A 22,955-nucleotide genomic window follows, 5' to 3' on the forward strand; every position below is an offset into this window, starting at 1 on the left:
TCATAAACATACGAGTAAACACAGAGTTACCAGCCTGCCTCCCCTGATGGTGCACTCCGAGCCAGTGGAATGAGAGCATGGACCCGTGCCCTGAGTTCTGGATTGTGTGTAGATCACGCTTTGAAAAACGGAAGATGTGTGAATCAAAGGGAAGGATGGGGTTGGAGCAGGGACATCTCCCGACCTCACAGCTCAACCAGGGGAAATGTTGGCATCTTTGGGCTGAAGTGGTCACTCCCTGCAGACCCGAGGTGGCCTGCTCCTTCCCTTTGGGCCGCCACTGTGATGGTGCCACTGATCATCCTCTCACCAGGCACTGGTTCTGGTTTTGTTTCTGAGCAGGAAGACGAGGCACCTCCCAGGCCCCCGCTCCCTGAGCTCTACAGCCCAGAGGACCAGCCCCCGGCCGTGCCACCTCTACCGAGGGAGGCCACCATCATCCGGCACACTTCAGTGAGGGGCCTCAAGCGGCAGTCGGACGAGAGGAAGCGAGACCGGGAGCAGGGGCAGTGTGTGAACGGGGACTCGAGGGTGAGCAGGGGGGACCCCGGGGGTTGCCCCGCTGTGTGTTGGGAGAGGGACGGCGGCGGGGCAGGTGTGACGGCCTCAGACTCTGCCCACAGGTGGAACTCCGGTCATACGTCAGTGAGCCTGAGCTGGCAACCTTCAGTGGGGACATGGCACCTCCCTCCCTGGGACTCGTGGGCTCTGAGAGCAGGTACCAGACGTTGCCAGGCAGAGGTAAGGCGAGACCTTCCATGGAGTCTTCCTGGGCATCCCCGCCACTGCCACACCACTGCTCCCCAGCCCTACCCGGTCCTCACACCCTTCTGCCTGCAGCGTGGGGCCTCAGCCTGGGTAGCAGCTGTCAGCAGACTCTGGGCTGTAGGGAGGGCCTGTCCTTCCTGCCTCAGGCTCACATCCTGATTCTCATCCTCTTTTATTACATCTGCCCCCAGGAACAATGATAATAGCAGTTACTATAAAGCCCAGTGCTGTTTTAAGCACTTTATATTCACTTAGTTAAGATTAGTGATAATCCCCGTGAGGGAAGTACTATTGTTATCCCCATTTTAGAGATAAGAAAACCTAGGCCCAGAGAAATGAAACAACTTGCCAATTAGCCAATAAGTGATAGAGCCAGAATCCCACCCTGCAGGCTGGGATGTTGGGTGACTGTCATCAGCTTGGCCATCCCATCTCATGCCTTCCAGAGGCTTTTCTCCTCTTCTGTGTCACTCTAAGACTCAATGAGTCCTTTATTTAAACAAACACACCTTTCTCCTCAGTTGAGTCTTCTCACTCTCCTCCCCTATCCCTTTGAGATGGGGGTGGGAACAGATTTAGGCCATTAGGCTCACCCATGCCCTCTTTTTCCCCATAGCCAGATCCTCTTTCTGAAATCCTTTTAAAAGGAGGCCATCTGGAACCCCAGAGCAGGTTGACCACACTCCCTCATTTGGTGGGAGGTCAGGCGCTTTCCCCCATTGACAGGGTGTGGAGACAGGAGGCCACACTGCCATGATTTGGACTCCTATGGGGTTATGTGACTCCCAGCCCACGATGCTGTGTAGGCTTGCTGTGTCCTGAGCTGGTCCCTGGAGGGGACTGGCTTTTGCTGAGTTGGGCCACAGCAACCCTTGGAATTGTGCCTGGGGACCCTTTTCCCTTCATTCATTACAGCCTAGAGGTGTTCATCAATGGCAGTGTTAGTGGCCTGTGGGCAGGACAGTTCTTTGTCGCTCAGGAGTCTCTGGGCATTGCAGGACATTTATCATTCTTTTTCCTATGTGCTAAATGCTGGTGGAGTCCTCAATCAGTGTGATGCCTGTTTCCAGATGTCAGGGAACCAGCCTTGATAAGAATGTTGATAGTGGAGAAAGCACGGGCTGAGGCTCCATGTGACCTGGGACAAGTTGCTTAACCTCTCTGAGCTTTAGATTGCGTACCTCCACAGTGGTTAGGTAATGCTACTTTGTAGGGCCAGCAGGACAAAATCTATATGAAATACATGGCACGATGCCTGCCTTTTATATAGTAAGTACTCAGTAAATGCTTGGTGCCGCCTTCTTTCCATTCTTCATTTATCCATTCAGTCATTTATTCATTCAACCAGGCATTGTTGAATTTGTAGACAGGCATGTTGACACTGTGGTCAGTGCAGTATCCAGTGAATATACTGAAGAATACAGGGAATAACTGATTTTTTTTTTTTTTTTTTTTTTTTTTTTTTGTGATACGTGGGCCTCTCACTGTTGTGGCCTCTCCCGTTGCAGAGCACAGGCTTCAGACGTTCAGGCTCAGCAGCCATGGCTCATGGGCCTAGCCGCTCCGCAGCATGGGGGATCTTCCCGGACCGGGGCACGAACCCGTGTTCTCTGCATTGGCAGACAGACTCTCAACCACTGTACCACCAGGGAAGCCCGGAATAACTGATTCTGCCTGGAGCATTTGAAAGGGCTTCTCACAGGCAGGCATCCAAGTTGGGTCACACAGGATGCATAGGAGTTCATCAGGAGGAAGTGATGCAGGGCATTCCTCACCCTCCATCCTTTCCTCCTGCCAAGCAGCCCAGGTCTTCTGCATGTGAGGGAAGACGAGGGTAGTCCCCAGATCTTCCTTTGGGAACAGAGGGCACCCATGGGCTGGCCCCTCATTCCCTACCTGGGGCCTTGCTCTTCCGGGCCCTGGGGAGGAAGAAGCGTAGGTTGTTGGCTGGGTCCTCGTGGTCCCCTCACGGTAGTGGGAGGTGATCAAGAAGGGGCTGGTGGGGTTTCCCTGGTGGTGCAGTGGTTGAGAGTCCGCCTGCCGATGCAGGGGACACGGGTTCATGCCCCAGTCCGGGAAGATCCCACATGGGGCCCGTGAGCCATGGCCGCTGAGCCTGTGCGTCTGGAGCCTGTGCTCCGCAACGGGAGAGGCCACAACAGTGAGAGGCCTGCGTACTGCAAAAAAAAAGGAAGGGGCTGGTGGCCTGTCCTCCTCACCACAAATGCACTTGCATTTCTCTTTCCTCACTAAGGGCTCTCGGGGTCCACGTCAAGGCTCCAGCAGTCGTCCACCATTGCTCCCTACGTCACGCTTCGGAGGGGTCTAGATGCCGAAAGCAGCAAGGTGACCTACCCTGTGAGTGGCCTTGAGAAGTTCTTGAGGGACTCACTGCTCCCTCATGCACAGAGGGAAGGACTCTGAGGTAGACGGTAACTGGTGATCCTGTCAGGTGACCCCTCCAGAGCTCAGATTCCCTGTCACCATGTGCTCATGATGCCTTCACCACTGCCCACCAAGAAGGGCATCCATCACACTGCCCTCCCCATTTCCCAAGGGGCTCCCACCTTTCTCCCCAGTCTCGCCCAGTGAGTCACACCCTGAGTTGTGGCCCCTGATGTGCTTCTGCCCAACTGGACAGGCCTGGGCCTCAGTGTCTGCATCTGCAGAATTGGGTGCTGCCCAGAGAGCCCGTGAGGGCCAGCGGTATCATGTCCACGAGTGTGCTTAGAGAGAGAGAAAGAAAGATGGGGATGAAGCCATGAAGCCAGCGGGGCGGCTGCCCTCTGCGTTCCCAGCCCAGCTGCCCTGTCTGTCCCTCCTGCCCCTCAGAGACCCAGGAGTGCCTTGGAGCGCCTGTACTCAGGGGACCACCAGCGGGGCAAGATGAGCGCGGAGGAGCAGCTCGAACGCATGAAGCGGCACCAGAAGGCGCTAGTCCGGGAGCGCAAGAGGACGCTGAGCCAAGGAGAGAGGACGGGTCTCCCCTCGTCCCGCTACCTCAGCCAACCACTCCCTGGAGATCTCGGCTCAGTATGTTAGGAGGGTCCAGGCAGGCGGGGCTGGGACAGGGAGCAGAGCTTCCCCGAGTCCCCCAAGACACAAGCACTTCTCAGCCCCGAGAGAGTGGGCTGTCGACCCGGATGGCTCAGAGAACACCCCACGGGCTGTGTGTCCACAAGCCGGGACGCATGTGTGACTTGGTCAGAGGGCGCCCTGGAACTAGAGCAGGAACGAGGATGTCACTGCAGGAGCCCAGGAGCCAGAGAGAACGTCCACAGTCAGTTCTGCAGTCGAGCTTGAGGGAGGCCTTTGTAAGCATTCGGAGTCTCTCAGCTGAACCAAGGATTTGGGAAGTACAGGGTTCGAAGAGTGGAGGAGAAAGATGGTGCTATGATTTGAGGAGGAGTGCAAGCCAACCAGCCTCCGAAACCTCCAAGCGGGTGCCCTGTGGGGCAGCTGAGCAGAGGGTGGTGGCCCTCACCTCTGAGGACTGGGGCTCTCCCACTGCTGCGATGCCGACGGGCCTCCCCATGCCCCAGGAGAGCCGGGGCGTCTGCTGCCCCCTGGTGGTGCTTCCAGGCACTGCACCCTGCCCACAGTCGCCTTAGGTCCCTTTTGGAAACATTCCATTTGACCTTTCCCTGTTGTTTGAAATCAAATGTTTCCCTAGACCTCTAGCCTGACTGCTCTTCCCCTGATTCATTGCACAAGCTCTTTTGCTTTTAGCGTTACCGCTCGTTGCCTCTCTAATCCTGCCTGATTGTGTCTACAGACGCTTCTAATTTGCATCAACCATTCTCTAACTGGCCTGTGCTCTTGTTACCAGGCTTATAATAGCAGCTCTTTTCTCCATAGCCTAGTGAGCACTCCCATGTGTGACTCACCTTTCTGCTGCCCCCTTTATGCAGGCTTACTGACTCATAATTCCCTTATCCCAAAAGCTGCCCCACAAGTTTGAGCCAGCCCCACTGCCTGAGGGCCGTGGTCATTGTCAGAGGTCTGGGCGTGATGAATTTATCAAAGTCCATGCCTCACATCTGGACAGTAGACACAGACTTCGGAGATTGCACGTTGGAATAAATTCTGCCAAGTCTGAGGTGATTCCGTTTTAATTCCTCCAGCCCCATCGGCACAATTTCTTACAGAAAACTTTTTGTGTTTCTAGTATTTAATAACTTGAACGGGTAGCAAGATACATTATGATCTGTATTCAGAGGGCCTCTCTGCAGCTGTTAGCTCAGACACCAAAGGGGTAAGACCCAGGATACTCATATCCTGAAAAGCTGCAAAGCCAGTAACTTTTAAACTTTATAAGTAAATGTCATGTGAGGTAAAACTGACTTTTCACAACCTGATGTCTCCAATGTAGAAAAATGATCTAAAAATCGTAACTTGAATACCTTGTAATTTTTCTCTTTAAGAAAAAAGACTTGTGTAAGTCTCTGCCTCAGCGCCAATAAACGTGTTGCTTAATGATAATGGATTGGCGTGGTTCTTCCCCAGGATACATTGTAGAGTCCAGTGAACTTTTTCTGTTTGTGGAAACAATCAGGCTGGGTTTATGTGAGGTCCTGTCTCTCTTTGGGGCACTGGTGAGCGTGTAAGAAAATGTGTGTTTTCTTTGTGAATCATGAAATTAATTTTTCATCCCTGAATCTTCAACTGCCTAATCCTTTTACACTTTAATTGGAAACCATCACCTAAGAGTGATTACGTTGACGTAGAGAGTATGGAGAGCTTGTGCACGAATGGGTGAAATGTGCTGCTATGGCCGTGGGTTTGGGGCTTGGGTGAGTATGGGCTTGAGGGGGCATTAAAGACAACAGTGACCACTTGGGGGCTCTGTGAGGCGGCTGGGGTGGGAAGGAGGAGGCAACCTGGGATGGAGAAGCGTCTGCTTGGCTTCTGCTCAAGAAAAGGGAGGCTTTGGGCCCGTTTCCTCCTCTCAACAACCTGCTCAGCGTTGAGGCCTGTGGGGATGCAGGCCACAGGTGATTAGGAAGGCCGCGGCGGAGCCAAAACCATTGTGCTGGGATCTTAAAGTGGCTGGGTTAGAGTTTCCCTCTGTGAAGCCTGCTTGTTACAGAGTTGGAAATGTTGCATTTGATTTAGCATTTAAATTTTACATGTGTTTGGTTTTTCTAACTTGAAACATCTGCCCCAAATAGCTGCGTCATACGCAGCAGCTTATCTGCCTCACTGGCCGCAAGCTGCTCCTGCTTGCACCTCCCCAGTCCCACCGTGGGGGCATCGTTCCCCACCCTTAACTGTGTCCTGCTGGGACTGCCCACTAGAGAGGGTCTTGGCTATTCCACTTGCTTACCAGGGCCTCAGAGGGTTTGTTTCGCCCATTGTTTCTGAGCTGGAACATATGGCTTCCGAACCAGAAGGGCTTCCGTGATCTGTCATGCAACAGAAGCGGCAAACCTCTTCTCCTGAGCTGTGTCCCAGCTTCTGTTTTAGGGTCACTTTCTTGGACCTGGGAGCCTCCTGTATCCCTGGGGACCATTGTGAGTCTAAAGTCGTGGATCTTAGACCTGTGCCCGGGAGGTTTGGACACTTTGGGGCCCATATCAGAGAGAAATCAGCAGTCTGGAGTCCGGCTGTATCAAAGGGGCAGAGGCCTTGTTCTCTCTGTCACAGAGTTTCAGAACACAGCAGAGACCATCCGTGTCACAGGATTGCTGCTCCCTTGTTTTAGAGATGAGGTTGAGGTCCATGGTCACACAGCTTTTCCCTAATGAGTCACAGGCCCATCTTCCCAAGGACCCCGGTGCCTTCAAGACCTACCCAAAAGGGATAGTCAGGAAGTGACTACATTTCACCCTCTTGTTCTGTTACCAGTGGAAGCGCGAGCAGGACTTTGACCTGCAGCTGCTGGAACGGGCCGTACAAGGGGACAGAAAGGACAAGGAGGAGAATGGCTGGCTGAAGGTGCAGGCTATGCCTGTCACTGAGTTGGACCTGGAACCACAAGACTATGACGTGGACATCAGCAGAGAGGTGAGGGCAGGGGCTTCCTTCACGCTGCCCCCAGGAGGCCCAGCCTTCAGACGCCAGCCTGACCAACCCTCCCAGGGGCATTGGGGTGGGGGTGGGGGGATTGTTGTCCTGAATGGGGACAGGCTCGGTTTCAGTGTGGCCCAGGAGGATGGATGAACAGCACCTGGAGGTAGTAAGAGGCGACCAGGCATTTTGATGCAGGTTCAGGTCTGTCTCTCTTTGTAATTTGTGGCAAGTCATTTAACTTCTCTGAGCCTCAGTTTCCGCAGCAGTAACGTGGGTTGTGGGGAGGGTTAAGTGACTTAGCACATTGCCCGAACGATTAGCAATGATCAGAAAGCTGTGAGCACAAGGCCTGGCACATAGTAGGCATGTGTTGAGGTAGTTGTTATTGTTAGGATATGTTCCCTGGAAAACCAGGGGTTGGTCTTGCATCTGGCCAGTTAGGCCAGTTTGGGCAATCAGACTTGGGGAAAAGGCAGGGCAGGTTTAGAAATCACAGGTGAAATATCCAGCCATGGCAGAGGGCTGGGAGACCTGGATAGGTTTGGTCTGGGTTCTTTCGCCCTCTGGTGGCTCAAACGCATCATGGCCAGGCAGGCCCAGAAAAGCAAGTAACCGCAGTCAGGACCGTCTCTTACCCAAGGGAGTCAGAGCATGACAGACTTAGGGTCTTCAAGACATAGGGTGGTCTCCTGTGGCCTATGTTGTGCCATTTGTAAGCTCTGTAGAGCAGTGTCTTTGGCTGTTTGGTTCACCTTTGTGCACCCAGCACCAGGCCTGGCACACAATAGATGCTCTGTAAATATTTGCTGAATGTCGACTCTGTTGAATGAAGTGCACAGTGGCCCACAGATACCCCAAACACATTTGTATGAGGACTTGGCCTGGCCTGAAACTGCATGAGAGGAAATGCTCTTACCACATGAAGGATAGATCAGACAGGATGGGGGCAAATTGACGTCTGTGGAGTTGCTGGGTTCTGGGATCAGCTGGGGCTCCAGGGTTTAACGAGGTTAGTCCCCTGCCTTCAGACCTTTTCCCTTTGGCACCTCTGAAACAGCCAAAGGTCCGTGCTTTCTCAGGTCCACAAAAGAAGCTTCTACACACCACCTTGGCAATGGAAGTGCATTTTGCGGTGTCCTAATTGGCTTGCCAGCCAGAGGGAAAAGTTCTTCCTTATCTCTAACCTAAATCCCTCCTGCTACAATGTAATCTGCTTCCTTCCTCTGCATCTACCCTCATGGGAAATAACAGAAAAGAGCTTATTTCTTGCCATCTTTCACCAGAATGAAAGGTCTGCATGGGCTTAAATTCAAGTCCAGATTTGCCCTGGGATTGGATTTAGCTTGTTTTTGGAAGTTTCAACCAACCCCATTTTAATGTAGTTCAAGGAAGAAAAAAATGCCCTGAGGTGTGTGCAAAAGTTGCCTTTAGCGTTCTTGGCCCAGGTAAAGGTTCACCAAGCTGAGATTGCTGTTGGGTTTGTGTGAGAGACTGGTGGGGAGGAGCTGGGGTCATTTTCCTCTTGAGAGCAGTAGATTCAATGCGGCTGCCTCCTGTCTGGGTCTTTTGTAGGGACAGAAAGCACTATCACTTTCTTTCATCCCGCCACCCACCCAAGGAGTGTTTGCTGAAGGGCTACTAAGTACAAAGTCCCTGCTCTAGACAGTGAAGAAACAAACAGGAAAAGGGAGAGAGTGGCACGGGTGGGTGGATGGATGGGAAGAGGAGGAGGGTCAGGGAAGCCTTCTGGAGGTGAGGTTGGGAGGATGAGAAGGAGGCCATGGAGCCCAAGGAAGGAGCATCCCAGGCAGAGGAAAGAGCAGGGGCAGAGGTGGGTCGGTGTGGCTGCAGAGGTCAGATCCCATCAAGGGTAGCTTTTAGGGTGATCATTTGTATCCTCAGGGCTTACTGGTCTCGTTATTTTGCCTTCCCTCTTCCCTTCCCTTGGCCTGTAGGAGGTTGCCTGGTACGGTAGATAGAACACGGGCTTTGGAGTCAGACACAGATTCAGAACGGGACTGCACAGTGAACTGCCACTGTGATCTTAGCAAATTACTGAAGTCTGCGGGCTCCTCCACGTGCCTCATGGCAGGGGACAGGATGGGGGGAACAGGTCCCAAAACCAACATCTGTGCCTCCCACCACCTTTCCTCAGCTCTCCAAACCAGAGAAGGTCTCCATCCCCGAGCGTTACGTGGAGCTGGATCCTGAAGAGCCGCCCAGCCTGGAGGAGCTACAGGCGCGGTACCGCAAGGCCGAGAAGATCCGTAACATCCTTACCCGGTCCAGGTCAGCACTCATGCTACCTGAGCCCTGACGACCCGCTAGGCCGACCCCAGGGGTGTCTCAACTGAATGGGCCCTGGGCTGGGCTGGCCGGGGAGTGTGTTTTGTCAGACCTCCGTCTCAGACCAGCGCTGCTCGTAGTAAGGAGCAGGCCGGCTCTCAGCACGTCACCAACAGATCAGCGAGGAAGCTTGCCCAGGTCATCTGGGAGGTCCTAAAGCACTCAGAGGGCCATCCTAGGCCCCTGACCCCAAATTTGTGTCCCGTGGCCCTGGCAAGTGTGGGGAGTGGAGCCAAGTGTGGTGGTGAAGTGGACACAGTTGGAGATAGGCCCCAAGGATGGCCCTCCCAGCCTGAGGGCCCATGTTCCCTCACACAGACCCCTAGACCAGAGCCAGGGGCCCAGCCTTGTCCTGAGGTGCCAGAGGCCTTGCCCACATCCCTGGAGGCCAGGATGGGACCCCAGGAAGAGGCTTTCGCATCAGCCTTTGTAGCCTCAGAAACGTAAACTGGGTACTTGAGGGCCTCCCTTTCAGAGAGAGGTTAGCCTTTTCACGTCTGGATTTAATAGGAGCTTAGAGCTGGAACTCTTATCTTGAGGTCTGTGATCCGCCAAAGGAGGAACAAAGCTGTGACTAGGTGTTTGGGGAGAAGCATGTGCACCTTTGTGTCTGGAGAGAAGGTGCACCATTTTTATCTGATGCCCCCAAAAGGGTGAGATCCTCCGGCCAGGGAGACCCTGCTCTCCTGAGGCAGGTGCCTTGGGGTGGTGAGGCCCACAGCCTGCTTTCTGGCTCTCCCACAGCATGTGCAACCTGCAGCCAGTGTCCGGCCAGGACCGGAACAGCATGGCCGACCTGGACTCGCAGCTGCAGGAGCAGGAGCGCATCATCAACATCTCCTACGCCCTGGCCTCAGAGGCCTCCCAGCGCAGCAAGCAGGTGGCAGGTGAGGCCGTGGGGACAGCCTCTGAGGCTGGGTCCCACCCCCTGCTCCTTGGGCTCAGGGCCTGGCATGGCCTGTCGGGTCACTGGAAAAGCAGGCATCAGGCTTGGTAGTTGAGGGACAGTGGTATGTTCCTCTGTCCCAGGCGCACTGCAGGGCTTGTGAGGGGGACTGGGGCTCAGGAGTGTCCCGGGAGAGGGTGTATAGCTCATTCTTTTTTATTTTGGTACGCGGGCCTCTCACTGTCAGCGGCCATGGCTCACGGGCCCAGCCGCTCTGCGGCATGTGGGATCTTCCCGGACCGGGACGCGAACCCGCGTCCCCTGCATTGGCAGGCGGACTCTCAATCACTGCGCCACCAGGGAAGCCCCGCATTCTTAAATCTTGGGAGTGGTACTGCTATTCCGCTTTCTCTGAGATTGTGGGTTGAGAACAGGTTTTTCCTGTTGTCCTGAGCTAAGGGGTCAAGGCTAAGGTTTCTGGCCTCAGGAAGAAGGGGCAGGAAAGCCTTTTGGTGCTTGGATTTCTTTCTGGGACAAGGAGAATGGGGCCCCTCTCACCTTCCCTGGGGTCCCTGCTTTGGTTCCCAAATCAAAGTCACTTCACCTATCAGAGTGGCCTGTGCCAGAAAGCAGGACTTGGGAAGTGGGACTTTGCTGTCCAGTGGGAAAAAAATAGCACCGTGGGATGGGAAGGTGTGTGTGTGTGTGTGTGTGTGTGTGTGTGTGTGTGTGTGTGAGAGAGAGAGAGAGAGAGAGAGAGAGAGACAGTGTGTGTATGAGTGTGTGTGTGTGAGAGTGTGTGTATGTGTGAGTGTGAGAGAGACTGTGTGTGAGAGAGACAGTGTGTGTGTGAGAGAGAGTGTGTATGTGTGTGTGTGAGAGAGTGTGTGTGTGAATGTGTGTGTGTATGAGAGAGAGAGTGTGTGTGTATGTGTGTGTGTATATCAGAGAAAGAAAGAGAGAGAGAGAGCGTGTGTGTGTGTGTGTGTGTGTATGTGCGCGCGCACCGTGGGATGGGAAGGTGTGTGTGTGTGTGTGTGTGTGTGTGTGTGTGTGTGTGTGCGCGCGCGCCAGGAAGGAGACTCCTGGCTCCTCTCCCCACCCACATGTGCCTTCCCTGTGTGAGCTCTCACAGTTCACCTAGCGCCGTTTATCCCCAGATGCAGCCGCCACTGCATGTCTAGGTGGTGCCCTTGGCCAGGTGTGAGAGGGGTGGTTATAGAGCCTGAAGTGGGGTCACAGTCCCCACCAGTCCTCCAACCCTGCCCAAAGAGTCTAGAAGTGACCACGGGTGGGGCCTGCTGGACCTTGAAGTGGCTGGCCCTGGGAAGCAGAACCATGGGTACGACCCAGGACAAGGGGCAGCCTGTTCTCTGTCTCCCAGCTCGGATCCCGTACAGAGTTGCTGAAGTCCCTGCTGTTCTGACTCCCCTGAGGACATGTGTGTGGGCTGAGAGGGGGTCTTCCTTGGGGAGACAGCAGACGGCTTTCCCGGGCCTCTCCTCGTAATGATCCTGGGGCTCCCTGAGCCCATCGTGGCAATTTTGAATTCCTTCCCATGTCCAGGGCTCTAGCAGGAGCACCTTCCCTGCCATAAAGTGCCCTCCTCTCTGGCCTGTGCTTGCTCTACCTATGTGGACCTACTGTCCTCGGCTTCCTTACCGCCAGCAGGCGAGCGTGCCCCTGACCTGACACCCTGACACCCTGCAGTCACGTCCGGGCTCAGTGGCCACCTTTGCTGCAGCCTCTCCTCACTCTTGCTCCCTCTCTCCAGCTCAGAGACATTTCTGGGAACTGCAGTCCAGGCCCCCGCCAGGCCCCATGGATATGCCCCCGCAAGCCCAGGCCGTCAGTGGTGGGCAGCGGGGCCCACGGCACCCCAGCCCTGCCGCGCAGGGTGCCTGGTGCTGCAGGAGCAGACGAGGAACCTAACACACCACTTAATTCCTGTCTGCCCGTCTAGCGCAGCAGCTGGCCCTCCTCCCGCCTAAAGCCCCCCTGTCCTCCAGGACGGTGCCACCTTACCCCCCCTTAAGCAACGGACTCCACTACACCTTTGTCTAACACCTTCCAAGTAAGAGCCCCCTCCTGGCGTGCCCCTCACCTGGCGCTGAGCATGTCCCCTCCCCTCTGCTGCTGAGATGATTGCAGTGCCACCTGCTGACGCTTCCTTCCACGGGCAAAGCGGCCGCTGGGGAGACCCCTCCTGGACTGGTAGGCAGGTGGGAGGCTGATGATTTTTAGGAACTCAATGTTCAGAGGCTCCGATACAGTAGAGACTGTGTGATCCAAGCCCCCTGGCTCCCTGAAATATCAGGAGGCAGAGCTGCGCCCCTTCCCACCCCGCTGTCCTTCCTGTAGGCAGCCCAGTGCCCCAGGGGACCAGGGCAGGCCAGACGGCCAGCTTGGGAAGAGGGGGCGGTGGCTGGGAAGGAAGAATTAGATCACAGCCTCTCCTCCTCAGGGCTTTGACCAAAGAAATGGAAGAACCGGAAGCCTAGAAAAACCAGTTTTGCAGATGAGGCCCTGTGAGGGATGGGGGATCATTCCAGTCACGAGGGAAGCTTCAGGAGGAGGCTCCCCGGGTGATGGCCCTCACCCCTGCAGAGCATTCCAGCACCACCCCTTCTGAGTCCTCCCCACTTTGGCATTTACTGGTGAGAGGAGGCAGCGCGGGAGTGGGGAGGGAGTGCTGGACCAGGAGTCGCGAGGCCGGGACCAAGTCCAGGCTGTTGTTCTGAGCTCTTGGCTGTTGCCTCACCTGGACGGGGAGGGCGGATCAGGAGCCTCAGCAGCCCTTTCCCTGATGTTCCACTTCGTACGGCTGTGTAGGGCTTCCCCTCTCATCCCTCTATACGCACTTATGGTTAATGTTGTTGAGCGCCTACTCCGTGCCAGGCATTGCACTGATCATCTCCTTTGACAACAACCCAATGGAGATATTCACCCCATTTTACAGATGAGGAAGCGCAGCTCAGAGACCCTGAGGGACTTGCCCAAGGAGTTGCGGCTGTGTCAGAGCCAGGGTTCGAACCCCTTCTGTGCGAGTTCAGAGCCTCTGTTCTCCATCGCCACCCTGGGCCCACCTGGGCCACCTCCATTGCACCTGGGCCACCCCGGGGGGCTCTAGATATTTGGAGAAGGGAGTGCAGTGAGGGATGGTGGTGTGTGGTTGGGACGGAGGCATGGTCTTGGGCAAGTGTCCACCCGCCTGGGCGCTTCGCTGTCCTGAGGGTGGTAGGAGGAGGTCGACCTGTTGGGCCAGGCTCTCGGGAGGTGTGCAGTAGGGACCCCGTGACTGAGGAACCCCAGGGGATGCTCCAGCCATGTCTTTTGTAAAGGCTGCAGGGTCTTCTGGGGCCACGGGAGGGTGTATGGTTTTCTCCTGGAGATCCGAGTGTGGTGACACCACCCCAAGGCCACAGAGAGGCAGAGGAGAGGCTCTGTTTCTCTCTGCTTTTGGTGCCCCTGTGGTCATGAGATAGGCCTCTAATGCGCTTTTCAGAGCACACACACATTTCCTTGTACCCTTCCAGCACCCTCATTAGGAGATTGGTACAGTCGCCCTGTTTTTAGATTAAGAAAATGAGGCCCATGAAGGCTGAGAGAGTTACCCAGAGTCCCTCAGCAAATGAAGGGCAGGGCCAGAACTGGACCCCAGAGTCCTCTTTGCTCAGGCCTTCTGCCCTGTCAGAGCAGGGACCCCGTCTACGGGCCAGCATGTGTCTGGCAAACTTCCTAGAAGTGGTGAGGGCGGAGGAAAGGTGGGACGCCCGTTAGTCCTCGAAGCCGAGGGTCCCCCAGCAGCGGCCGCATTGCCCCAGCCCCCTGCTCTGCTGTTCTCTGTCTTGTCAGCCTTCCATTCCCTGTCACGTGTGCACAGACATGCCCACCCCCTGCTCCCCAGACGTGGGCTGAGGTCCTGCCGGCCTCTCATTGTCTCGTGTACTTTTTGCCAGCCCAGGCAGTGACTGACCCGTGATCCAGCGTGCAGAGAAGTCTGGAGCCAGGGGCCCGTGGAACCAGTTTCCTCCAAGAAGATTGATCCTCCTTCCCCTTCCAGCTGAGCCGGGGTTCAGGCTGGAGGACAGAGCACCACCAGCTGTGGGGCATTCACCACAGGGCTAGGGCCTAACACCCACGCTTGTTTTAGTTCAGACTCCTTTTTACATGTGACAGAAGCACTTTTAATACACACTGTAAAATACTGACTCTGTATTTTAGAATCAGGCTATATTTTATAATGTTCACCTCAAGGGCTGAGTGGCTGAGAAGGTGAGGATGCAGGATTTTGGAGCTGCACATACAGATTCAGGTACCGTTTGGGTGGAAGGTGTGGGTGGGAGCCAAAGGGCAGGGCAGGGGAGCAGAGGCCAGTCCAGCATCGGCTGAACTCAGGTGAGGTTGGATTGGAGATGTGTTTCCAGTGGATTCCAGTGTTGGGCTCATTGGTGTGTTGTCCAGGGCAGTGATCAGCTGACCCTGACCTGGCCCGATGACCAGCTCTGTAGGGTGAAACTCCACCGAGCTGGCACGTGGAGCCTCGGCCTTGGGTCTGGCTCAGGCCCAAAGGTGTGTCCAAGAACTTTGGTTCCCAACCTGCCCATGAGATCCTCTCAGCAAAGGGCTCTTCAAAAAAAAAACAAAACAAAAACAGTTCGCTGTAATTAAAAAAAAGAAATACTTTGAAATACAGAAAAAGTGAGAAGAAACACCTTTGATTTGTATCATAAGCAATAAACGTCACACTGGGTGGCATCTACCTACAACTGCCCGAGTCCACACTCGGCTCTGATAAGTAGCCTGGGCTCGTTGCGGCCCCTGAGAACACAGGTCAGCCTACCCAGGACTTGGGTCATGTGGCAGGTGGGCAGGCAGCGGGCCCCTACCCTCCCCGATGGCCAGCAGGGCCACGATGACAGGACCATGACTTGACTTCCAGCCTAAAACGGGGAGGGCGCTGTTAAGCCAGGCGCAGTGTTTGTGGCCCTTTATGTATGTAAGTCACGAGCTCATGATATTCTGCATTCGGAAAATGAAGTTGGAAAACAAACAAACAAACAAAAAACAACTCCATTGGGTGGAGCCACACTTTAAATGAAAATTTGTCTTTGACTATGGTCAGAAAAATAATCTTGAATATATTTAGAAGTTGCCGTCTATTTTTAACTAACTCCATATGCTGCCAGTATCAACTTCATGACATTTGCCAAAATAAGATTTTATTTTTGCCTTTATAAGATTTTGTTGGAAAAAATGAAATGACTATTTTGCAAGAAAAAGTTAATTTAAATAAAACTGTAATGGTTTGCAAAAAAAAATGTGATGTACAGATTAAAATATTAACCTGATATGCTTCCTGCTTTTTGCTGGCTATATTCTCCTGAGTGGCTTGTGTTAGGTTTTTTTCCATTTCTTTGGAAAACCCCCAGTGTCAGCTCTGGATCCTGCTGTGTTCACCTATGAAGTCTCTCCTGAGGACAGTTCCGTGACACGTGATTGACTCTGGAGGCCTGAGGGAGGAAGGCCTGTGCACTTGGGCCTTTGGCTAGGCTTCAGCAGCTGCTCGGGATGGCCCCTCACTTCACCCCCGCCCGGCTGAGGGGCCGCAGGGCTGTGGACTCCTGTGTGGGGCTGGTTTGGCAGGCGGTATGCAATCCCAGACAAAGGGAGGGACTCCGCAGGCCTTCTTCCAGCCCACATGCCTCCAGCTCGTTCCAACGAGGCGGGTTAGTGACGGACCATTGCAAACTGGACTTGTGTTTAATTCGTTTTGACTTGTGATACATGCTTAAAACAGAAGGCAAGAGGCCAGTTCAGTTTAGGGATGCGTGCACTTCCAAGTTTGTTGCTATGGCAGTTTTTCTCTGTTGCCAAGAAGGGTGCGCTCAGTTTAGAGTGACTTTCCAACTAGTTAAACTGGAGAAAATAGATACCAAGGCATTCCGAAGAGGGAACGCTGCTGCTTTTTTAGCTACTGCTCTCTTTGAATTTTAAAATGAAAAATACTCTCCGGTTTTAAGCATTACTTGGAGCTATCTCCAGAACCGATGAAAGGGAGGCAGGGGCCGTGGGGAGGAGGGTTTGTCCATAACTGAGTGCAAGGCAAGAAAAAAGGTACAGGAGGCCCCCCTCCCCCTGCCTCCCCCCACACAGGGTGGGTGACTCCTGACTCTTCTCTCCACTCCAGCTGGGAGGAGGGGTAGCCTGTTCTGTAAGAATCGTGGCCCAAATTTCAAACAGAGAGCATGACAGGCCCTCACCTCAGACTTCACGGAGAGCACGCGTGATCTGGAAACGGCACCCTCCGGCTATGTCACGTGTGAGCAGGCGCATGGCCCAGCCCCTTCTCCACCCCCTGGAGAGGACTCGTTACCTGAGGTAAGATGCCATCTGCGGAAGGACTGGCTGACCAGGGACCCTCCAGATGGGGGGGCCACTGGGAAACCCCACGTGGCCCAACGATTCCAGCTTTGCTTCTTTATAGGGACCCACGGGGCCTGAGCAGAGTTTGAAACGATGGGATTGCAGTCAACAGAGGGGGCGTGAGCATATGCTTCTGCACCCCTGCTGACATCCATTCCTGACTTTAACTCTCACCCAGGTCCCGGTCGAGCCCAGGATGTCTGTCTTATTTTAGCAAGAACCAACAAGAACATTTTAGGATCTAGTATTAACAGGGTTTGGGAATAATCTTTTCCTAATGCCCACTTGACCCTTCTGAACTGCCCAGACTCTCAGCGCGTCCGGGGTGTTGTTTAAATGATTGAAGTTGAGATGTGTGTACATCTGTGAGTGCCTGTGAGGCAGAAGTGCCCAGACTGATGCAGATGTTGAAAGCAGGCCTTTTGTTTGCTCCCTTTCATTCGCTCTTCTGCCCGCCTTTGTGTCTGGCTGGGGGGATGGGCTCTGCAACTAGTACCCTCTCCCTCTGACCCCTTGGCCACCTTCACTTAAGCTCGTTCTCCAGAATTCTCCTGGCTGTTGTAGGTTGCAGCCTAAGACCAGGGAAACCTCCATCTGCCCAAGGTCAGCTTGGGGATAGAAGGCATGGGGGGTGGAGTGGATGTGGACCCTGACTCAGCTGGACAAGAGCCCATTTTAGGCTTTGGGAGTTTCCCCCAGCTGTGGTACAGAACTCTATGGCAAATCCTTTTGTGTTCGCACCAAGGGTGGGGAAGAAGCAGCAAATTATTTGTCTAATCCACAGATCACATCTCTGAGATGAGGCAGGCAAATGCTGGGAGCCCTCTGCTTCCGATTCAGCATCAGACACCGGGGCACATGAGGGACTTTGCCCATGTGGGTTGCGTACCGTTACGAAAAGAACAAAGAGATGAGGCTGAGGGGATGTGAAAAATGGCAGCCCCTCCCGGCCCGGTAAACACGCCATTGCTTTGCCATCTCCACTCCAAAGGCTACCACTTTCATTGCTCTCCGAGCAAAGAAACCTTTCTTCAGAGCGAGTGGCAGGGTACAAAGGCAGAGTACAAAATGTGCACACATCACAGTCCCCGCAATTCTGTTTGAACAAGCATATTGATTGGGTCTGACCTTGTTACATTTTTTTCCTATTATTTGAAAAGGTGCATCTAAGTGTAGTGAATTGAACCAGCGGAACTGAACTTTCCATGAAAACTTCTCGAGGTATTTCTTTAGTTCAAAGCTTTTGAATTTTAAAGGGCATTTTTAATACGAGTCTGTTGAGTATTCTCTGCCACAGCCCAACAAGGGATGTTAAATGCAGATGAGGATGGAGCGAGGGCACCCGTGGGGTGGACGTGCCCACACAGCGGAGGGTGCGGGTCGTGGTTGGAGGGTGCAGGCCAGCCCAGGAAGGGCTAAGCTTCGGGGAGAGAGGCCGAGCCTGCGGAGCAGCGCACACAGACCCCAGAAAGGATCTCTCTGAGCTCACTGGGGACAGCTTAGGAGACAGGGAAGAGGTTTCCCAGCTGAGCTTCTCAAAGGCTTTTATGTGAAGAGCTGAGAAGTACTTGCTAGGGGCCCCTTCTGATGGGCGAGGGTTTTGTCCTTGGGAATAAGGGGCTCCTTCCTCAGCCACTCGCTTTCTCTTACACTGTGTTTTAGAGCTGAGAGATCACAGAGTCAGAAAAGAAGCTGCCACTGTCCTCAGCCCTTGACATCACTTAACAATTGCAGGTGCTTTCCTGCTGAGCCCTGGGCTGCATCCCAATCCTCAACTGATTTCACGTCTCAGGACGTTTTGCTGATTGTGTGGGCCACAGTAGTGGCCCCTCTTGCCGTCCTGGCCTGGGCCCTTGGAAGCATCCCTCCACACAAGGGGCCTCTTCTGGCCCACTGAAGGCACACAGCAGCCGCCTTTGAATGAGTTCCAAGGGTCTGTTTGCCTCCGGAGGCCTCTTGGATCTAGAAAGCACCTCCTTTCTAGACCCAGAATTCGAGATCAGAGGCAGAATCATCCCAGGGAGGAGCTGGAAAACCAGGTCCTATGCTGGAAGAACCCAGGACTTGGGCATCTCAGCAAAATCCTTTCAGTGTCCTTGCCAAATCTCCAGCCGAGAAGATTGGCCTGGGAAGGTCAAAATGGGGTCAGAATCGCAGTAACAAATGGTAGAAGATACCCAGTCTTCTCTGCCCACAACTGGGGACACCAGCCCTATTCAGATTCCTCCTACCTCTTGTGGGAGCCCCCAAGGGTGTCTCACATACACTCTGAAATTAGTGTTTTTGGCTGTCGCTTTCGGGCCTTCCTGCTGTTGTTATCTGTGTTTCCTGACGCCACACTACCCAGTGGACACCAGTGAAGTTCCACAGACAGTAAAAACTCAGGTTTCATGGCGGCTGCCCCCTTCTGCTCACAATGAGGCTCCAGGTCCTGTGCCCACATCTCCCCAGTCATTTCTGGGGTCCCCAGGCATATCTTACGTGAGCTCACCACTGGCCTCTCAAGTTGCAGTTCTTCCACTCGCAGCTCCTGGATGTCGTCAAGCCATGAAGCTGCTGCCTGCGCCCCAGGGGGGACCGTCCCTGCCCAGCTCACAGCCCTCTCCCGGTGCTGCAGACCCTCAAAGTGCCTGATGAGTGTGTCTCACCGCGAGTCCTCCCTGGCCAAGCCCAGGCTGCAGACTGCATGCACGCAGGAGAACTTGCTCTCCCTCATGCTGTGCCTCTCGGGTCCCAGAGCAGGCTTTGTGTGCTCTGGTTCACCCAGAGCCCTGGCGAGCACCAATTCTTCAAGCCTCTGCTCAGGTCCCCTGTCTGTGGGGCTCAGACATGTTCTCTGTGTTTCCTCCTCCCTCATCCCAAATAACCATTTGTTATTTCTTACGATTCTGCAAACTGGGCTGGGCTCAGCTGGGCAGGTCTTCTGCTCCACGTGGTGAGGGGGGACTGAGGTGTCCAGGGTGGTTTCCTCACTCACATGTCTGGCACCCCAGCTGGGATGGCTTGGGGAGCTGGGAGCTGGCTGGGCATCTCTGCCTTTCCACACGGCCTCCCCACATGGCTGCTCCATCTTACAGCATGAAGGTCTCAGGGTAGTTGGACTTTTTACCTGAGCTGGCTTCCAAGGGCAGCAAAGCTGCCAGGCCTTTTGAAGCGTAGATCTGGAATTGGCACAGGGTGACTTCCTCCCTCCACGTTCTCTTGACCAAGGCCAGGCACAGGCCAGCCAGCTTAAAGGGGAGGGAAATAGTTTCTACCCCTTCATGGGTGGGGTGGCAGGCACGTGCGGACGGAGGGGATGGCCGGTGGCCGTCTTGGAGACTGTCTACCACTGGACTCCTTCCTCATTCTCCTACAGCCACCGAAGCATTTAACAGCCAGTGCAGACGCCCCAGCTTTCTCTTTCCCTGTAGTGGACGCCTGGAACCACATATTCTGGATGGAGTGACCACAGGATGCAAGCCGACTGGTCCTAAATCTCCACTTGGAAGGGGACTACCCAGCAGAGGCCCCGAGGCCCACGGCTCACTTTGCATGAGTGAGAAATAAACTTTGATGTATTCATCCCCTGGGACTTGAGGCTTTATTTTCTACTGTTGCATAATCTAGCCTACCCAGGTTGTAGGTATAACTATCCCTGTACTACATATGAGAAAACTGAGGCCTGTTGGTTCCGTGACTAGTCAGAGACTGAGTTGAAGCTGGAGCCTGTATCTGACTCCAGAGAGCCTTTAACCACCGCATTGGCTGCTGTCACCCTGGAAAGAGGAGATGGTGTGGGAAGACAGTCCTGTGGGCCTGGATTCTGGGTCACTTGCAACAGCATTGCCTGTGGTGAGGACAGTGAGCTCACAGCATGAAGAGAGAGACCCACAGGGAAGCGCCTAACACAGTGCCTGGTGAGCAGGAGGTGCTCAGCTCAGCAAAGGTAAGCTGCGCCCACGGCCATGGTTTGACAGCCTGGGGATCCCATGAAGGGGCATTACTTCGGCTCACTTAACCCGGCCATTGGTCCCCGCGCTTTGCAGCTCAGAAACTGGATTTGTCACCACCAAGAGCAGGGCTGTCTCTCAGGGCTATGTTCACAGTGACTGGGCTTGGGAGACACATGGAGGAAACTGAGTGAGAGCCCAACTGCCAAGCTACTGTGTTCACTGCCATACACCGTGCCCCCACCCCTGTTGCTCCAGGGGCCAAGTCTTTCTTGGAAGGTGGCCTGGAAGTCTCAGGACCAGTCTTGAAGAATCCTGGTGTCACACACTGAGCAGCCCAAGGTCCCACCTCCACTGCAGGATGCCCCCAATTCCACTGACCTGGGGCCCACATTTCCAGACCAGGGCTTCCTCTCTCAGGCTAGAATAAGATGGCACTGACCCTCAGGTGCCCCCTTTCTCTGTGGCCATGGCTGGCCAGTCCCTTTTTAGGAGATTGACCCCATAGGAAGGAGACCCGGTGCAGCCAAAAGAAAGAAAGAAAGAAAGAATTTTTTTTTTTTTTTTTAAAGAAAATGCTAAGCATGGTTCCTGGCCCCATAGGAAGCACTAGAAAAAATATGGCATATAAGTTCTCATTTAGCTACATTTCAGTTATAATTATTTAACACATACCACATTCTCATTCTTTGTTTACTTGTTTATTGCCTGTCTCCCTCACAAGAATATGAGCTTGCTAAGAGAAATAATTCGTTGAATGAATGAGAGAATGAAAGAAGTCAAGGGCTGTTGCCCAGGGAGCCTTCTCTCTTTTTCAGATGATTTTGCCTCTCTCTGCTCTGTTGCATTTTTTATACTCTAGCCCCCAGAGAGCACCCCTAGTACCCTATTCTTAAGTTCCTTGAGTAGTAGGTAAGAGCAGCAGTTGTGGAATGCAAATCCACCCTTATTAACTCTGACCTTAGGCAAGTCGCTGAACCTCCCTAAGCTTTAGTTTTCTTCTCTGAAAGATGGGAATAACGGCACCTACCTTCCATGGGTGATGTGAGGACTAAAGGAGACCATCCTTAAGCGCCATCCCTGGCAGGGACACCCAACCAGTGGTCACCGTGCTGGTTTGCCCTCATGTACGATCCTTATGGACAGCAAGGCTCCAGGTAGTCCTTCCACATTTAAACCCTGTCTCCTCTCCCCGGCTCAGCAGGATCAACGGGTTTGGGCCGAGCTGCTATCGCCCACCCCGGTCTGCTGTCCTCCACCATCCGTCTACCATTTTAGACAGTTCCCTGCAGCAAGTAAAGCAATGGCCCAGGGCTTTTGAAGTTTGGGCTCACAGGGCCGTGCCACCACCAGGCTGCCTCCCTGAATTCTCCAGGGGCTGAGGACAGGCGAGTCCTCTGGGGCCTCCCCTGGCAGCCCTGCGGCTGTCCACCCGACATCAGATCAACCTGTGCTGGGGGCGCCTTTGATGTCAGTTCCCACACTGGAGCCTCGTGCCCTGCCCTGAGGACATGGGCTTTGAAGTTGGCCTGTAAACCGAGCTTTCAGGAAGAAAGTTGTCTATTGTGCCTCAGAGCACAGCCGGGCCCTGTAAAGGCACTCGGAATGCCATGAACACCTGATAGATAATTCTTTCTGGGCCCAAGAAAGATTCGTTCCACTTACAGGGGAGGAAAATTCCCTTGACCTTTTCATTGAAGTCCTGTGTCTGTGTGTTTGGGGGCGAGGTGGGGGGAGGTGTTTAGAGAGGGTTTTTGCATCTTCTCGCTGAAGTCACGGGGGCAGGCAGGTTGTCTTAGAGCTGAGCTCCAGTGAGTGCTCCAAAAGGGCTCCTGGTCCCTGACCCCTGGCACGAGGTCCCCCCATCCAGCCCCACTCCTCCCTCCTGCTGGGAACATGGGAGAAGATTGGGCCCTCTAACGGGTAGAGGGGCCTCGGCCCCTTCAGGCCAAACCCTGCTGCAAATGGCGGGGCTTCCAGGAGGCACAGCCCTGTTGCCTTTCTTTCCTTCCAGGGCCTGGCATGATCAAAGAGAGGGAGCGGACAGGATTTCCCACCCAAAGGGGTCCCAGAAGTGGATACTGGCTCACATACACTGAGCGCTTACCTCAGGCCAGGCCCTCTGCTGGGCCCCCTTTTGTGCACAATTGGATAATAGGATGTGGGTATGTGTATAGTTTTGTGAAAGCTTTCTTTATGGTAAAACGTAACATACATGTAGAAGGTATATAAAATAACAGCACACAGCTCAGTAAATGATCAGAAAACAAACATCTCTGCAGTCACCACCTTAGTCAAGAAATTCAAGTTTGTTAGGATGCAGGAAGCCCTGCTGGTGCCCCTTCCTGCTCAGTAGGCCCTCCCTCTCCCACAAAGGGTAACCACCCTCCTGACTTTTGTTGTTACTACTTATTTGCGTTTTTTAAAAAAATAAATAAATAAATTTATTTATTTATTTATTTATTTTTGGCTGCGTTGGGTCTTTGTTGCTGCGTCTGGGTTTTCTCTAGCTGTGGCGAGCGGGGGCTACTCTTTGTTGCGGTGCACGGGCTTCTCATTGCGGTGGCTTCTCTAGTTGCGGAGCA

The 22,955-nt window shown here is 54.0% G+C and overlaps 1 protein-coding gene across 18 annotated transcripts in view; it reads left to right on the plus strand.

Moving 5' to 3' along the window:
- PLEKHA7 (pleckstrin homology domain containing A7) overlaps positions 1-15,487 on the plus strand; it is a 242,947-nt gene extending 227,460 nt beyond the window's left edge. For 9 of the 18 annotated variants that reach the window (XM_067038143.1, XM_067038142.1, XM_059069812.2 and 6 more), the window contains 9 exons: positions 343-531; positions 624-741; positions 3,023-3,126; positions 3,601-3,801; positions 6,616-6,774; positions 8,936-9,069; positions 9,871-10,013; positions 11,976-12,086; positions 13,972-15,208. In XM_067038143.1, the coding sequence (XP_066894244.1) occupies positions 343-531; positions 624-741; positions 3,023-3,126; positions 3,601-3,801; positions 6,616-6,774; positions 8,936-9,069; positions 9,871-10,013; positions 11,976-12,076 (1,149 nt within the window). In that variant the 3' untranslated portion in view covers positions 12,077-12,086; positions 13,972-15,208. Of the gene's footprint in view, positions 1-342; positions 532-623; positions 742-3,022; positions 3,127-3,600; positions 5,251-6,615; positions 6,775-8,935; positions 9,070-9,870; positions 10,014-11,975; positions 12,087-13,971; positions 15,369-15,444 lie in introns of those variants that run through there. The other 9 variants (XM_059069813.2, XM_067038144.1, XM_067038148.1 and 6 more) reach the window with 7 other exon arrangements.
- The last annotated feature ends 7,468 nt before the right edge of the window (positions 15,488-22,955 follow it).

This window comes from Kogia breviceps, chromosome 7, assembly GCF_026419965.1.
Source record: "Kogia breviceps isolate mKogBre1 chromosome 7, mKogBre1 haplotype 1, whole genome shotgun sequence".
In the NCBI taxonomy this organism is placed as follows: domain Eukaryota; kingdom Metazoa; phylum Chordata; class Mammalia; order Artiodactyla; family Physeteridae; genus Kogia; species Kogia breviceps.